Below are 18,400 nucleotides of genomic sequence, written 5' to 3'. Positions count from 1 at the left end.
TGGCAAAGCAAACTCACCTCTCTAACGAATGACGGCTAAACGTTAACATACTGTATAAAAAAAATAACAAAAGTACTTTAAACTAAAGTGCACGCCGACCGCGATGACAGACAATCGCGTAGCGGTTAGCAGCTCCGTGAATGCTCCTTGCTAAATGGGCGGAGTCAATTTGAATAAGCGAGTTGAGTGAGGATTGGTGGATAGAGTGACGGACGGGAGGAAGCGCGCATGCGTACTTTCCACTATGGCTGTTGTTGAAGATAGTTTAAAATCTTAGGGCATGCGCACTTCGAGTTCGGATTCAGAGAATACGCCATATTGGAATAGTGTAGAGTATTAACAGTTTCTAGTATATAGAATTAGAGATTCTTTTTTTTCGGGTTGGTCGTTTTAGCGCTTATGTTGCAATGATACGATTTATAGGTAACTTTTTCTAAAAAAAAAAAAAAATTAAAATAAAAAATAAGAAGTTCTCTGGCGGAGTGTTATAAGGACGGCAGGGAAATTAAACGTGTGGATTTTAACGGGAAAACGGGGATTCAGTGGAAAAGGTTTGTTAAGATCACTGAAGTTGAATGGATCCGAGGGTAGCTTGGATTCAGCCAGAGCAGAAAGGACCAGCGAATGCATTGTGGATGCAGATCTGGGAGACCTCTCAGGGAGTTAGGAACAACTCCGGCCACCACCACCACCACCATCATCACTACCATCATTTATGTGTCAACGCGCCGGCTGTGGACTGTAATCTTTTGAAACATGTAGCCGCTGTGGCTTCCAAGAACACGCGCAGCAACAGCAGCAGCAATCTCGGACATGTTGCCAATGCAAATAACAGCAGCAAGAATATTCCTGTACCTTCAAGTCTAACGAATAGCAGCAGCAACGGACAGATTAATTCTGCGTACCCCTCCTGTAACGGGGCGAAGGTAGGCGGGGGAGAAGGGAAGAGGCTGCAAAAGACACCCTCCGTGTCGTCGTCGTCCTCGGTCGAGTCCGGCACGGAAAGCCCAGTGAACTCGTCCTCATCGGGAAGGACTAACAAGACCGTGGACGGCAGTCTGTTTTTCGGCTTCAGCGAAAACTTGCACAACGCGAACAACCACGGCGCCCATCAGCATCACCATCCGCACGAGCTGAACCACGGTCGCCACGGTTTTCACGGCGTTACGCCGAGCAATCACGGCCATCATCCAGGCCGCAGGAAAAGTGATAATAAGGCGAGCACCTACGGCATCAATTACTTGCTGTCCAGCTGCAGCAATGGGAACTATGAGATCTGTTCCGGGACACCATGGAAAACCAAAAAGTACAGTCCGGGCGTGAACGGGTAAGCATGGGCAGCCTTTTTTTGGGGGGTGAGGAGGTGGCTTGGGGGGGGGGGTCGTGCATATTGAGGCTGGTTTAAGGGTGAGGGTATAAGGATGTCAAATGTGTGGCGTGCGCAGGTAAGTTTTGTTTGCTTTTTAAAAATGTGTATTTTAGAGGGTTATATATCCATATGTTGAAAATCTGGAGGGGGGGGGGGGGGGTCTAAAGACCACTGACAAATCAGTTTTTTAAAACTTTACTGATGAGACATTTTGCAAGCGATGAGGACAGCCGAGCTTCATCAGCCTAACTGTTTAAGATTTTTGTTTTCTTTAAGAGGGGGCGGCTTCCTAATTTATTTTTTTTGCTTAGAGATGAGAGTACACGCATAACTCAGCCTCACGCGAAATTGAAAAAGCCAAATCTTACGGCACAGCAGCCATCGAAATGCCTGACGGGCCCATCCCCTTCTCTTAACATTCAAATATGTAAATCTTTATTAACTATGTTACTCAAATTTTTATGAGTCATAAACTAAAGGGGGTGTGGTCGAGGCCGCTCTTAAGCCAGGTGGGTGTGTACTCATGTGTCAGGCCTGCAGATTTGAGTCCGATCCTCAGTTTGGTTCAGACTTCACGTGCCGATCGCCGTTAAAGTGGGCATCTGACGAGCACCGTTTAAAGTTTACACCGCTAGGAGCTGTGACACGAATGTCTAAACGCTAATAGGAGAGCGTCTCTCTCTCTCTCTCTCTCTCTTTGTGATTATCGTAAACTTTATGAAAAGCACCATCAATCACGGCAACTGTTAATTTTGTGCGCCTCAAAACTATAAAAGAGCTGCTCGAAATCATTTGTGCACGTGGATCATTTTAGCAATAAAAAAAAAAAAAAATCCTCATTCATGCTGTTCCACTAACACCGACGTCAGACCCGGTGTTCCCCCAAGGAGTCACGGACCCCAAAAAAAGCAAAAAGGGTCTTATTTGTGCGCATGCCAGTGAGTCTGCGCAGACCAGCCGACTTGACAAATTTCTTTTCTAACTAGCTGAGTTTCCTATTTGTGATGGGTAGATTAATACTTCAAAACTGTAGAAGAATAAACCGCATTTGAATTCTTTTTGATTGATTGATTCCTTATTTGTCACTTACACAGTTATACAAGTACATGTAGTGAAATATGCTCTGAATTGGCAGTGAGACTGGGCAATAAAAAACATTACATTTAAAAAGGGTAGAATTAAGGTGATGCAATAAATAAAAAAAGAAAAAGTATATTCCAAATAAGCATTACAATTCTAAGCAAGCAAATGTAATAGAATAGAAAATCTATGTACTGAAAAGTGCTGTGTGCTAGTATCCTGATTGTTAATAGATTTAAATGACATTGTAGTGGCTGAAGTACAGTAAGGTCGAGAGTTCAGTTTATGTTATAATGAAAAGTTGAACAAATGTGTGGTGGCATGTCCAGTTTAAGAAGCCTTTAAAATGCATCTCAAGATTAAATTTACAGAAAGGTTAAATTCAAATACTAAATATACTGTTATTTATATTTATATAAAAGTTATCAGAGGTGAATAAACATCAGATGTCAAGTGGTTGCTTCTTTATAAACAAACATCCTTTTCTTTTTCTTGGACTTCACTTTCTGATTCCTCCCTAAAGGTCATGGAGAAAGAAAATCCAAAACCCCCACCCCAACCGGGGTATTAATAAAGTATATCAAATCAAAAGTATAAAAGCAAAGACCCGGTAGTCATTACTTGTGAGTAGGCAACACAAAGCTGGCAACAATCTGCGCCCAAATCAATGCCTGCAATTTTCAGCGCCTGACCTTGTGATTTGTTTCTGATCATAGCCAAGCAGACACGAATAAGAAATCGACGTTTAAAAGGGAATAGAAAATTATTCGCAAGACCCGTGAGGAGCTATGACTTCAAACATATGGTTTCAAGCGGGTGTTTCGCTGTTAATTGGCCTTCAGAATCCTTCATCAGACACTTTCTTCTGACATTGGCAGATCTTGGATTTCAAAGTGGTTATCTTTCTAGAAGACATATTATTTGGAAATAAATAAAAGAGGAAAGGAAATAAAAGTAACAAAACGTACTGATTTTAGTCCACAGAATGTGAGTAGATCCGACTTGGTGTACCCTTAACAAAAACGTTTTAACTATCAACAGTCTGTGAGTTTGACCCCAGGGGCAATACCAAGGTAATGCATACACTGATTTTTAAGTAGGCGTACCTTTCATTTATCCCTATACTTTTATGACATTCTGTTTGTATGCATCCTTGATTTGGGACTGAAAATGTAAGAAAATAATGCATCACATGGCAAGATTTCTCAAAGGAGCTGCCAACAAGCCCCTCTTCCCGTTCACTCGACTGGCACCAGAAAAAAGTAGCCTATGCTGTGACAGGGACCAAGATGAATATGCGTACATATTTTCACGAAAATCGATTGAGCATTTTCGAGTGATGCCTGGACATTCAGACAGACGGACATTCTTTATATAGATTAGTGAAACCAGTTAGTTACATTGTGAGTGTGGGTCATCCGATAAAGCTGTCAAAAATACACATTTTGTTATTTAATGTACCTCGCTGACAATTAATAACTTTTAAGATTGTACAAAGGAAGTTCACTTTGAAGTCAACTTTGAATAGCAACATAGGACACCTTTAACTCCTGCCTCATTTGACACAGTGTAGTGTATAAAGCACGCCGTATTTATTGTGTTACAGGTGGGATGTGTTTCACAGTTTGAAATTACCCTTCCATGGTCGTTTTATATAGTGTCATTCATTAACAGCCTGTCCCATCACAAGGTGCTTTGCAGCTGTGAATTTTTTCATCCTGTGAGTCATGACCCAAATGTTGGCCGCTGGATTCCCTAGATTGATTACCAGTTTTAAAAGAAAATGAAATCAGCAATCGCTTTAGTGATTTGGGGAGCGTTTGATTGCAAGTTTCAGTTCTGCACCCAGTCAAAGGAACATTTTGCTCCTGCATGCTGGGAAATTAAAACAGCTATCATAGGTTCAGTTACAACCAGCAGATGACAACTTGTTAAACACCACCTACTCCATTAAGAAAAGCCAGAAATACGGACAAGTTTGTCAAATGCCCCATAGTATCACCTACTCTAAACTCATTCAAATCTGTTTCAAACTGGCAACATTCATCCCAAAATAACTAAATAGAAAAGTTAAGATAACAGCAGCCATATCACGTGCACTTTAGAACAGGTGATCCACCTGAAGCTTTGTATGTGTGGGCTCGTTCAGTACTCAGATGGGAGACCATCTAGGAAAAGCTTAGCTTGCTGCTGGCAGAGGTGTTGGAGAGATCAACAGGGGGCACCTACCCTGTGGTCTGTGTGTGGATCCTGGTGCCCCAGGAACACTGCTGTAAAAAAAAGTTTGGGGAGTGTTTGATTACAGATTTCAGTTCTGCACCCAATCAAAGGGACATTTTGCTCCTGCATGCTGGGAAATTAAAACAACCATCGTAGGTTCAGTTACAAGCAGATGACAACTTGTTAAACACAACATACTCCCATTAAGAAAACCCAGAAATATGGTCAGGTTTGTCAAATGCCCCATAGTATCACCTACTCTAAACTCCCTTCAAATCTGTTTCAAACTGGCAACATTCATCCCAAAAAATTAAACTAAATAGAAAAGTTAAAATAACAGTAGCCATACCACGCACACTTTAGAACTGGTGATCCACCTGAAGCTTTGTATGTTTTGGGCCCATTCAGTACTCGGATGGGAGACCATCTGGAAAAAACTTAGCTTGCTGCTGGCAGAGGTGTTGGAGAGACCAACAGGGGACACCTACCCTGTGGTCTGTGTGTGGATGCCAGTGCCCCAGGGACGCCGTGCTGTAAAAATGTCACCGTCCTTCGGATGAGACGTCAAAACTGAGTTCTGGACTCTCTGTGGTCATGAAAGATTGTAAAGATTAAGGAGTACCCCGATTTTTGGGCTGAATTAGATAGATACTTTATTAATCCCAAGGGGAAATTCACATTTTTGATTTAATTGCCCAGCATTACTTGGCCATTCTACCCCAAACCTTCCAACTGTCCTTAATTGGTAATCTCTCTCACCTCTTCACCACCTAATAGTTAATATATAGTAAGTGTACCAATGTAAAATGGCTGCCATTCTATCATCCAGGTGAGTGTTACACATTGGTGGTGGTTGAAGTGGCTCACCAGTTTCTATGTAAAAGCGCTCGGAGTAGTGAGAAAAGCAATATATAAATGTACAGAATTATTATTCATGTACAACCCTGATTTTCTGAGGTATAGAATTACTATAAACGTGAAGTGTAGCATGCAGCAGTCGTTGTGCATTATCTGTGGTGTACCAAACAAAAGCATAGAGCCTCCAGCTATAGACATTTCAAAACAAACCTACAGAAGTAAATTGTTTTTTTAAATAGGAAAAAAAATTAAAACCTTGATGCTTCACAAAAGAAAAAAATAATTCTAGCGTCATTTGTACAACAAGCCAGCAGGCAGTCAGGACATCCTCTTGTTACAAATTGAACTGCCAAATTATAAGAAAGCACACACAATTGCAGAACAGCTCATCCTGCCTTGTGCAATAGATACAGGTACCAGAAAGCTAGAAGAGTCGTCCCCCTGCAGACTAAAACGTATTCCTCCCTGCACTCGCTTCACTGACCCCTGCTTTCGACAAATCTCTGAAAATCGGCCCAGGATACGCATTAAACAGACAAATGGACACTAAATTTGATTCGCTATTAAACACTTGTGTGTTGAGTTAATTTAGGATGACTACCTTGTGTATTTTATCTGTTATGTACACTGTAGTGACGAGATGTGATCAAAACGTACGGTGAATGTTGATGCAGAGCACCATCCCAGAGCAACGCAAAACAATTCAATGCTGGTTCTGACAACTCGCAAACTCGGCTCTAGAATGGACGAAGTTTCAACTCGTTTGATACTGTCAGTCGTTTGTGAGCCACTGTTAAGTTCAAGAGAGTTTTTCAAGTTTGTCGTTAATAGTATGGATATCGAGCAACACATTAATATGACATTTTGTTTCAAATTGCAAAAAGCTCAGGAAACCCATCAGATGATAAAATCGGTTTATGGTGACACTGCACCGACAATTAAGACTGTTTACAAGTGGTTTGATTGATTTCGTAATGGATCTGACTCAGTTGAAGACAGGAAAAGCTCAGAACGTCCTTCAACATCAATAACCGAGGAAAATGTTGAAACAGTTTCGTTCTTCATCATGACAATGCTCCTTGTCACACATCCCTTCTAGTACGACAATTTCTGTCGAATAAAAACATTAACACCGTGTCCGCATCCACCTTATTCGCCCGATCTGGCGCTGTGCGACTTCTGGCTGTTCCCTAAATTGAAAATGACCGTGAAAGGCAAACGATTTCAATCCATTGAGGACATCCAGGCAGCCACGATAGCCCAACTAAAGACACTCTCGAAAGGAAACTTCCAGAACTGCTTCGCAAAGTGGCAGGAGTGTTGGGATAAGTGCATTCGAAGTGGAGGAGAGTATTTTGAGGGGGACTAGTAGTTGTAAATCTTTTATTGCAATAAACGTTTCTTTTTTTTAAAACATTCACCGTATTTTTTGATCACAACTTGTAAATAATAAATATGTATTTACGGTTGTTGTACAACCATGGTATATATGCATTTGCCACATAGAATTGTGTTGTGAAGCTAAGCTTTTTTTGTAAATTAAAACACTCGCTGGTGCTTTACAATGGAGGCTAATGGTACATGGGGCATCACTGGAAAATGAAAGTTTAAAAATGTACAGATGAAGCCGGAAAAGTTTCGATATAAGAAAACATTCCTTGCGTGTTTCTGGCTCAAGTTTGTGACAATTAAAGACTCTGGAAATGATCATTGGTGTCACTCTGGAATGGTTGTCCCAAATACGGTGCACCTGCCATGTATAATTACAGAGTAACTAGGCATTATTACCTTGTACTTACTGTAATGAAGTGTAACGCTTTAATTAAATACTCAGTTGTAATTGTTATTCCATGATTTATATGCATACGTACTTATAAAAATTGTGGAATAACAATTACTAGTGAGTACTTAATTATAGCATTGCACTGTATTACACAGTAAGTACAGGGTAATAATGTCTAGTTAATCTGTACTTGTACAGGTAATTACAAGTACAGCGTAGTTAGGGACACCTAATCTAAAGTGATACCTGATCATTTAATCTCATTCCTGGCACTTTTTTTTTTTTTTTTTGTGATAAGGATCGTGGTGTCGGAGTAAGAAGAAATTATTTGTTTACTTGAATCTCTCTTTAATTTAATATTGTTCTTTATCAGTATGTCTCTGCTGGAGTATGTGAATTTCCCCTTGGCATTAATAAAGTATCTCTCTCGGAGTATGTGAATTTCCCCTTGGCATTAATAAAGTATCTCTCTCTGTCTGTCTGTACAGGCAGTCCCCGGGTTACGTACGAGATAGGGACTGTAGGTTTGTACTTAAGTTGAATTTGCATGTAAGTCGGAACAGGTGAATTACTTTAATAAATGTTATTGTGGACCGAATGTAACCAAGTGCTCTGCCAATGAATGATGGAGTTTCACCTTTTTATTATTTCTACTTTATTTTCAATGGTGATGGTTTTTCTCTTCTTTACTGTATCACCAGCATGCACATCAGATTTGTGTTTCAGAGACATTGTTGAAGGGTGAAGACAAAAGGTTAAGATGAGCTCTTCTGTACAGCACTGTACACGCTATCACAGCAGATTAGGCACCAGTCGTCAACATGTCTGATGTATAGGGTGGTCCAGATCTAATTATGCAATTTTCATTACACTATAACTTATTCAGTTTATTACATAGAAAATCACCCGAAAAATCCCGGACATCGAGAAGTGTGCGAACTGACGACACAAAGAATCATCTTCGCAGCGAACTGGAATCGTCCCCACATAAATCAAAGTCGTCCAGATGATCTGGATCTGCTGAATTAGATGTGGATCACCCTGTACTGATGAGACAACTTCCTGCTATGTGCGTAACAGTACAAGCAGGCTTGCTATTGAGAATGAATAGTTGCAGCGAGGGGCGGTTCATCACCAGCCCACATTTCAGTCACCTCCACTACAGTATGCTGCCTGCAGTGTCCCGCCGCACCACCGCCCCCATTCAACACGCAGCCATCCGAGGCACACTACAATGCTACCCCCCGCCTCCCCGCTCACCCTCAATGGCCTCCGTTCAGCCACAACAGGATCACCACTTGCAGCGGGGGGGCGGGCAGTGAAACGGCTTGGACGTATTTGATAAGTTTTTAAGCTTTTATTTTCCGGTGATGCCCCGTACCCCATTAGCCTCCATTGTATAGCACCAGTGAAGGGAAACTATTTTTTTTCAAAGTTTAAAGAAAGTGCTTAACCTCAGAGCACAGTTTCACATAGCAAATACATACAGTGCATCCGGAAAGTATTCACAGCGCATCACTTTTTCCACATTTTCTTATGTTACAGCCTTATTCCAAAATGGATTAAATTCATTTTTTTCCTCAGAATTCTACACACAACACCCCATAATGACAACGTGAAAAAAGTTTACTTGAGATTTTTGCAAATTTATTAAAAATAAAAAAATTGAGAAAGCACATGTACATAAGTATTCACAGCCTTTGCCATGAAGCTCCAAATTGAGCTCAGGTGCATCCTGTTTCCCCTGACCATCCTTTAGATGTTTCTGCAGCTTCATTGGAGTCCACCTGTGGTAAATTCAGTTGACTGGACATGATTTGGAAAGGCACACACCTGTCTATAGAAGGTCCCAGAGTTGACAGATCATGTCAGAACACAAACCAAGCATGAAGTCAAAGAAATTGTCTGTAGACCTCCGAGACAGGATTGTCTCAAGGCACAAATCTGGGGAAGGTTACAGAAAAATTTTTGCTGCTTTGAAGGTCCCAATGAGCACAGTGGCCTCCATCATCCGTAAATGGAAGAAGTTTGAAACCACCAGGACTCTTGCTAGAGCTGGCCGGCCATCTAAACTGAGCGATCGGGGGAGAAGGGCCTTAGTCAGGGAGGTGACCAAGAACCCGATGGTCACTCTGTCAGAGCTCCAGAGGTCCTCTGTGGAGAGAGGAGAACCTCTCAGAAGGACAACCATCTCTGTAGCAATCCACAAATCAGGCCTGTATGGTAGAGTGGTCAGACGGAAGCCACTCCTTAGTAAAAGGCACATGGCAGCCCGCCTGGAGTTTGCCAAAAGGTGCCTGAAGGACTCTCAGACCATGAGAAAGAAACTTCTCTGGTCTGATGAGACAAAGATTGAACTCTTTGGTGTGAATGCCAGGCATCACGTTTGGAGGAAACCTGGCACCATCCCTACAGTGAAGCATGGTGGTGGCAGCATCATGCTGTGGGGATGTTTTTCAGCAGTTGGGACTGGGAGACTAGTCAGGATAAAGGGAAAGATGACTGCAGCAATGTACAGAGACATACTGGATGAAAACCTGCTCCAGAGCGCTCTTGACCTCAGACTGGGGCGACGGTTCATCTTTCAGCAGGACAATGACCCTAAGCACACAGCCAGTATATCAAAGGAGTGGCTTCAGGACAACTCTGTGAATGTCCTTGAGTGGCCCAGCCAGAGCCCAGACTTGAATCTGATTGAACATCTCTTGAGAGATCTTAAAATGGCTGTGCACTGACGCTTCCCATCCAACCTGATGGAGCTTGAGAGGTGCTGCAAAGAGGAATGGGCGAAACTGGCCAAGGATACGTGTGCCAAGCTTGTGGCATCATATTCAAAAAGACTTGAGGCTGTAATTGCTGCCAAAGGTGCATCGACAAAGTATTGAGCAAAGGCTGTTAATACTTGTGATTCCTCAGTTTTTTTATTTTTAATAAATTTGCAAAAACCTCAAGTAAACTTTTTTCACGTTGTCATTATGGGGTGTTGTGTGTAGAATTCTGAGGAAAAAAATGAATTTAATCCATTTTGGAATAAGGCTGTAACATAACAAAATGTGGAAAAAGTGATGCGCTGTGAATACTTTCTGGATGCACTGTATATACCAGATTTGTGAAGAAATAACTTGGGACTGTAAAAATATTGAACATATCCTTTAATATCATTTGTCATCAGTAGAACAATTTAGACGCGATCAGGCCATTCAGCCATGCAAAGCTTGCCAGTCCTAATCTACTTAATTATTCCAAAATAACATCAAGTCGAGTTTTGAAAGTCCCTAAAGTCTTCCCGTCTACCACATTACTTGGTCACTTATTCCAAGTCTCTATTGTTCTCAGTGTGAAGAAAAACTTCCTAATGTTTGTGTGAAATTTACTCTTAACAAGTGTCCAACTGTGTCCCTGTGTTCTTCTTCTTGGACTGTGTCCCTGTGTTCTTCTTCTTGGACTGTGTCCCTGTGTTCTTCTTCTTGGACTGTGTCCCGGTGTTGTTCTTCTTGGACTGTGTCCCTGTGTTCTTCTTGAACCGATTTTAAAGTCACAGTGTTGATCCACTGGACTAATTCCCTTTGTAATTTGAAACACTTCACTCAGGTCTCCTCTTAATCTCCTTTTTCTCAAACTGAGCAGGCTCAGCTCTTTTAATCTTTCCTCAGAATTTATTCCCTGAAGTCGCTCTTCTCAGGACTTTTTCTTGCGCTGCTATGTCTATTTGGTAGCCTGTAGACTAAGACTGCACACTGTACTCCACGTAAGGTCTATCCTGTGCATTATAAAGCTTGAGCAAGTATAGTAATTGAACATATTTAGACTCACTTAGGTATATACTGTTTTTCTGTAGTGAATCTGGTACCAAGATCTGGCATAAGGGAATGTCCAACAGGTTGACACCTAGTACTTTATTTGTCCTAAGAAAGAAATATATAGCCTTTTACAGAAACTCAAGAAATATTATATAAATCATAAATAACCTTCATCAATCACACACTATTTACAAAAAAAAAACAAAACTTGTGACTTAGCTAGAAGAGTGGTCCTAGTGAGGCTTTGTAAAGATCGTTTTATATTTTGACAGCACTATACAGCACTGGTGAAAATCGCCTTTTGATCTTCATTACTGATGTGACACATTTTGACATCTGCCTTTCCCATTTATAACCCTCTATGAGATAATGTCCCTACTGTTTAGGTTAAATCACTCTCTGGCAGTTATTGGCAAGATAAAATTTTAACATTTGTTATACCCATTTGTACTTCTGACCAATTATATCCTTTCTTATGGATTAAATTGCCTTGCGACCAGACTGTTTGAAAATTTGGCACTTATTTATATTTGCTGTGCTCCACCATGCCCATGCCAATGAATGTCTCTAACACTGTTGTATGGCTTTAACTCTCCAGTGAATTGTTTTGGCTGTGTGTCACTCGTTTAACATTTGCTAAGCCTTATCGCATCTCTACCATATACAGCCTATCTTTAAAAATGTTGGCAGTGTGATGTATTAGTCATGTTGGAAATATGTGTTTCAGTCTACGCAGCTTGGATTGGACATTGTCACATCTAACAATTGCAGTCTAAGGAATTTTCAGTCATGTCTCACTGACATAGGAGGCATCATCTACAGTAGTTAGGGCAATCCTTCCTGGTCAAGAGCAGGGCCAATCTGTGGACCTCACTTTTTCTCTTGGTAGCAATGGCAGTTACTTTACCAAAGGGAGAGACTTGTATCTTGTATTTACTGGGCATTTCCAGTTATTTTGTGCCTATATAATCAGGAAGGGACATAACAAAAATGTACATCGTCATTTAGGATGTCACTATAAAGGGTTTTTGTTGTTAAGGTCAGCAATATTTCACAATGCTTGACACCTGTTCGATACCACTTCAAGAAGAGAATTCCCATTCAGTTTATTAAAACTACCTTCATTATTCAAGTGAACAATATTGTGTGTTGGTATCAAGGTTATTATAGTTAACGAAAACTAAAATCAAAACTGAAACTATTATTAAAAAAACATTTTTGGAAACTGAAATAAAATAATTAACAAAACCGGAATGAAAAACTAAAACTAAATGAAACTATTAAACTAGCTGGAAAGACTAACTGAAATAAAATAATAATTTACTAAAATATTTTTAGTTTTTGAATGAATATTCTTGCCGTTAGTCTTTAACCCTTGTAAGTTTTAACTCTAAAACAGAAAGTCATCCACCACGAGCCGCCTGCATATATTCATCCAGTGACGCTGGTGATGGAGGGTGGCTGTTTACATAGCATTTGTGGTGACAGAGCAAGCCGAGTGTGGGTGCATAAAGCGTGAGAAATAGAAAGCAATTTGCGTGTCGCCTTTCTTTGTGCTTGTTGTATATCAAGATGTTATTCAAACAGCTGAAGTCAGAATGTGCTGGTCAACAAAACGTTTACCATATGGACAGTAAAATCACGAGTGAGTAACGTTTCAGTTTATTTCTCGGGTGTCTGCTTTTTGTTGACAGCAATTCACCTGTCACTTCACACAGGAGAAATCATTTTTACTTTCTCATATATGAAGTATAGAGAAAGTATAGTAATCATGAAAAAATTCGACCTCGATATTTTGATGAATCTTGATGTTATAGACTAACCAATGTCCAACAATACTGTTTTTTGGAATTGTGTGTGTGTGTGTAAACACAATAACTCAAAAACGCAACTAGATAGATGGATGAAATCTGGCATGTGGTTGTTACACCACAATTGTAGATCTGTATTAACTTTTGGGCCAAATCCATCACCCGGAAGTAGTACTTTACCTGAACACATACTCGATTTTTTTTTTATTTATACAGCCGCAGAGTCCAATTTATTCAACTTTACTTTTATAATAATTGTTCAATGTATTATTAATTTGATTTTGTTGCTGGTTTCTTAATGTACATAATATAAAAATATAATCATTGTCTTGCGGTTTACTCCTCAAATATCCATCCCTATATCTGAGTATACAAGAAAGTCGAGGGGAGAGCACTCCCGGTTTTTGAAAATAAAACTGCACTGATCGAGAGACTGACAAGGTCATCATATAAGATCAGCATATTGTTGCTGACCAATCACTTTTGCTTTAAAAACATTGTTTAACAACGAAGTGATACAAGCAAAGGTAGAGAGTCTGACAAGTGATGAAAAACTAAACATACTAATGGGTTTTTGTATTTATTCCATATTTATTAATTTATCTTGTTTAGTTCATATGCACAACTCAAAATACCTGATATTGTGAAAGTAATCCATTAGCAGAATTATATTTTAAAATATTTGTCTCCCTTTTTTTCAATGTTTTTCTCTCTCTCTCAAAATAGATAGTTGAAATATCATATTCTTTTTGTTCTTATCAGCCTTATCATACATACAGTGTTGCATACCAGGGATTTTTCCTGCCTTGCATCCAAACCTGCTGCTGTAGGCTCCAGATTTCCTGCAGTCCTACTCTGGATAAACAGGTTTAGATAATGTATATGTTGTTCTTAATCTCAGACGCTGTCTCTGTTGTTTTATGCCTGTCCGTACTCCTATTACCTGCTCTTGCTCTGCTCATTATAGGTTTGCCGTCCTTTATGATGGTCTGTTCAAGACTCACTGCCCCTAACCTTGACACTACATGCTTGTTGTTCTTTGTTTCCTTCAATACAGCAAGGTGGGGTCTGCACACTCATTCAAGTCTAAGAGCCCTGTTCTTTCTAAGCCCCTGTGATTTTCATGAGAAAATATTTTTAAAATTATAAAATTATGAAATTGTTCATATTCAGTGTCTAGTTTTGATTATGCTTGTTTTTATCAGACAAAAACAAAACCAGATAGTAAACCAGGCAGCGTAGTAAGCTTCCACTAACATTAAACTTGTATCCAAATCTGTTAAGTGTACAGTTCTGTCTGACTGTGACACAAAACTAACTCCGCAGGCACTCCATGCCATAATTACTAAAACTAAAACTGAAACTAATATATATAAAAATAAAATAGAAATGTCTTTGTGAAATAAAAACTAAACTAAAACTAAAAATACATAATGAAGGAAAACTAAAACTAAACTGAATTTCCAAGTAAAGTCAGAAAAAATATAGAAATAAAAACTAATATAAAAAGGCAAAACTATAATAACCTTGGTTGGTATTACTTAAAATCAATACTGAAAATAAAAATTGAAATATTATATCAGTGATATTGAATCAGTAAATGCACTTCAGAAGACATCATCCAATTGAAGCTAACCACATTCAGGTTTGGCTAGCATTTGGATGGGAGACCATCTAGGAAAAGCTTGGGTTTTTGCTGGAAGAGGTGTTGGATGAGCACCCAATGGGGGTGCATACCCTGTGGATCCCAATGCCCAGGTACAATGATTGGGACACTCTGCTGTAAAAATGGTGCTGTCCTTTAGATGAGACGTAACACAGAGGCACAGACTCTCTATGGTCATAAAAGATTCCTGGGTATCCTTTGTAAGGAGTAGGGTGTATCATAATGTCCAGCCTAAATTGCCCCCACAGCCTAGTCATTCTGGCCCGCTAATCATCCCCTTTCTATAATTGTGTCTCTCTCACAACTTCACCAACTAATAGCTTATTTGTGGCGAGTGTACTGGCACAAAAATGGCTGCCATCACATCATCCAGGTGGATGCTGAACATTATTGTTGGTTGAAGTGAATCCCCACTCAGTGAAACACTTTCAGTAGTGAGAAAAGTGCTATATAAATGTAACGAATTATTATTTTCATTTAAACAAATTTTAACAAGCTGTTAAACAAACAAAACAAGCTGTTTTTGTAACAACGTGCTTTTCAAATCTGGTTTGGAAGAGAATTGCTCATTATCTGGTTAAAATACTTACTAAAGATTACTATATAACAAGCTAGCCATTCCCCTTTGCATGCTATCGCGTAGTAGTGAAACAGGACAAACTTTAAAAATCAATAAACAAAAAGGTTTAGCTAGCTAAGCTAAAGAAAAGTTACGCTCCAAAATGCAGAGGTAGACTGACTCCCCCTCCCCTCGGCCAGCAGCCTCTGTCTCAGATTAGAGTGAATATATCGATCCTGCAAGCAAACTATGATTCTTAGCCCGATGAGAGACGTTGCAAAATCAACCGGAATGTTCAAGCAAATTCTTGAAAAAAACCTGATCAAAATCCATTAAGTAGTTCTCTCATTCGCTAACTAAGCAGATGTAAAATACGCACCAAGGCTGGTGTGTCAGTGAGGAGGGCCCCGCTGCGTCTCTCTCGGATTCCCGCAAATAAATCGGTACTGCAAGCAAACTATGATACTTAGCGCGATGAGAGAAGTCGCAAAATCAACTGGAATGTTCAAGCAAATTATAGTAAAAAACCCGATCTAAATCCGTTAAATAGTTCTCTCATGAAAAGCAGACAGACGTTGGATTTTATATATATATACTAGTCATTTAGCCCGTTACAATAATGGGCGCTAGAACAGTAGTGCATAAACATTAGTAGGAACAGTCTATATTAAATGGCAAGGGACTTTGACCTCATTCTTTTTGTTGGTCGTATTTTTCTTTCTTTCAGCCTTTCTTTTGTTGATGTTTACTTGCTGAGCTGACCATTCTTCGTGGGCTGCCGCCGTGTATTGTGTGTCTTTAATTTTCTGTGACAATAATACTGTCTTGTACGGCTCTATTCAATAAGGGCGCGCACAAAAAGGCAAGCTTCAAAAGGGCGACCTCAATTGAGCGCGGCGAATAAAGGCGTTCGTAGATAATTTAGTTCAAATGGCTCTGGAATATGTGAAGAGCAACAAAGGTGCAGATCTTTATTTACGCGCGCCTTTATTGCTGCGCCCAATTGAGGTCGCCCTTTTGAGGCTTGCCTTTTTGTGCGCACCCTTATTGAAGGATGCCTGTGCGCGCCCTTATTGAAGGATACCGTCTTGTACGTCCGCTGGCTTGTACGTCCGTAATATACCTTTAATTTTTTCTGCCGGTAATACAGGCGTGCGCGTCGGTAATATGCCTTTAATCTCCTCTGACAGTAATACTGGCTTGTATGTGGCTGTAATATGCATCACTGTATTGTGTACCTTTAATTTCCTCTCGCAGTAATACTGGTTTGTATTTCCGTAAAACGCCTCTAACTTTCTCTGACAGTAATATCGCGCATCGCACCGTGCCCCGCGCATGCGCACTTCACCAGAAGACACCCACACACGGACACCAGGACGCACATAGGGATTTTATATATATAGATATGGATGTGTGTGTGTGTGTGTGTGTGTGTGTGTGTGTGTGTGTATGTATATGTGTGTGTGTGTGTATATATATATATATATATATATATATATATATATATATATAATTTATATTCACGGCATTCGTAGTCTGTGTCACAATCTGATTATATGGGTGGTTACCTACCAGGTAACGTTTGTGGTTGGCCAGCAAGCCTGCTAACATCCGCCACGGTGCCCTCAGTTGTGAGGAGCAGATCATAGAATGGTTGAAATAGTTTACTGTCCATTGAGGGTGAATGGGGCGGTGGGGGGCAGCATTGTAGTGTGCCTCGGGTGGCTGCCTGTTGAATGGGGGCGGTGGTGGGTGAGTCACTACCCGCCTTTGGCTGCACCCTTTTTGTTCTCGGTGGGCGGATGCTGTAGGCAGCATGCTGTATGCAAGTGGAGGTGACTGTGTGGTGGGCGGGTGGTGAACTGCCCCTCGCCGCCCCCATTCATTCTCAATAGCAAGCTTGCTTGTACTGTTACATACATAACAGGAAGTCGTCTCTCGTCAGTACACCAAATGTGCTGATGAGGAGTGCCTTCCTACGGTGATAGCGTGTACAGTGCTGTGCAGAAGAGCTCATCTTAACCTTTTGTCTTCACCGTTCAACAATGTCTCTGAAACACAAATCTAATGCAAGTGCTGGTGATACAGTAAAGAAGAGAAAAACCATCACCATGGAAAGAAGCAGAAGTCTGAGACCCTCTCCACACAGTCCCTGTTGATGAGTGGCTGGATGTTGTCTGCCTTCTTCCTGACGTCCACGATGAGCTCCTTGGTCTTGGCTGTATTTAGGAGCAAATTGTTATTCCTACACCACGTTGTCAGCCACTCCAACTCATCCCTATAGGCAGACTCATTCACCTCAGAGATGAGCCCTACTACTGTGGTATCGTCAGCGAACTTAACAATTGTGTTACTGTGGTGGGCAGGAATGCAATCGTGGGTGTAGAGGGTATAGAGCAGGGGGCTCAGCACACAGCCTTGTGGGGAGCCAGTGCTTAGGCTGATGGGTGTGGAGAAGTAGGAGCCCACTCTAACCCTCTGAGTGTGATCACTCAAGAAGTCCTTGATCCAAAGGCAGGTGGAGTGTGGAAGTCCTATGTCTGACAGTTTGGTCACCAGTCTTTGGGGTAAGATGGTATTAAAGGCAGAGCCGAAGTCTATGAAGAGCAGCCATGCGTAGCTCCCCTGCTGCTCCAGATGGGACAGAACAACTTCTTGAAGCACTTCATAACCACAGGGGTCAGTGCAGCTGGCCTGTAGTCATTAAGACTGGTGATGGTCTGTTTCTTAGCCAGAGGCACTTTGACAGAGGATTTCAGGCAGGATGGCACAGTGGACTGAGACAGAGACTGGATGAATATCCTGGTGAAGACCCCAGCCAGTTGGTCTGCACAGTCCTTCAGCACTCGTCCTGAGGTGCCATCAGGTCCTGCTGCCTTCCGTGGGTTGACTGCTCGCAGCATGTATCTCACCTTGTGCTCCCCCCACTGTGAAGATGGGGCTGTTGTTGGTTTCTGTGTGGGGTGTGGCTGTCTCTGGTGGATCCACTTCAAACCGGGCAAAGTAGTGGTTCAGTTCCTCAGCCACCGATAAATCCCCTCCCACAGCTCCGGGACTGGTCCTGTAGTTGGTCATATGCTGGACACCCATCCACACTTGCCTTCCGTTGTTGCTGTCCAGGTGTTCCTCGATCTTCCTTTTATAATCTAACTTGGCCTCTCAGATGCCCCTCTTTAGGCTGACACAGGCTGTGTACTGTAGAGGACCTTGTCACCAGACTTGAAGGCAGTGTTCCTCTCTTTCAGCAGCCTCCG

General features: G+C 41.1%; 1 protein-coding gene across 1 annotated transcript in view; it reads left to right on the top strand.

Moving 5' to 3' along the window:
• The first annotated feature begins 247 nt into the window (after positions 1–247).
• tent4a (terminal nucleotidyltransferase 4A) overlaps positions 248–18,400 on the top strand; it is an 88,059-nt gene continuing 69,906 nt past the window's right edge. Inside the window, exon 1 of the mRNA XM_028817968.2 lies at positions 248–1,327. Within this exon, the coding sequence (XP_028673801.1) occupies positions 576–1,327 (752 nt within the window). The 5' untranslated portion in view covers positions 248–575. The remainder of the gene's footprint in view (positions 1,328–18,400) is intronic.

Source organism: Erpetoichthys calabaricus, chromosome 13, assembly GCF_900747795.2.
Source record: "Erpetoichthys calabaricus chromosome 13, fErpCal1.3, whole genome shotgun sequence".
NCBI classification, from domain to species: domain Eukaryota; kingdom Metazoa; phylum Chordata; class Cladistia; order Polypteriformes; family Polypteridae; genus Erpetoichthys; species Erpetoichthys calabaricus.
This window is presented reverse-complemented; position numbering and strand designations above follow the sequence as displayed.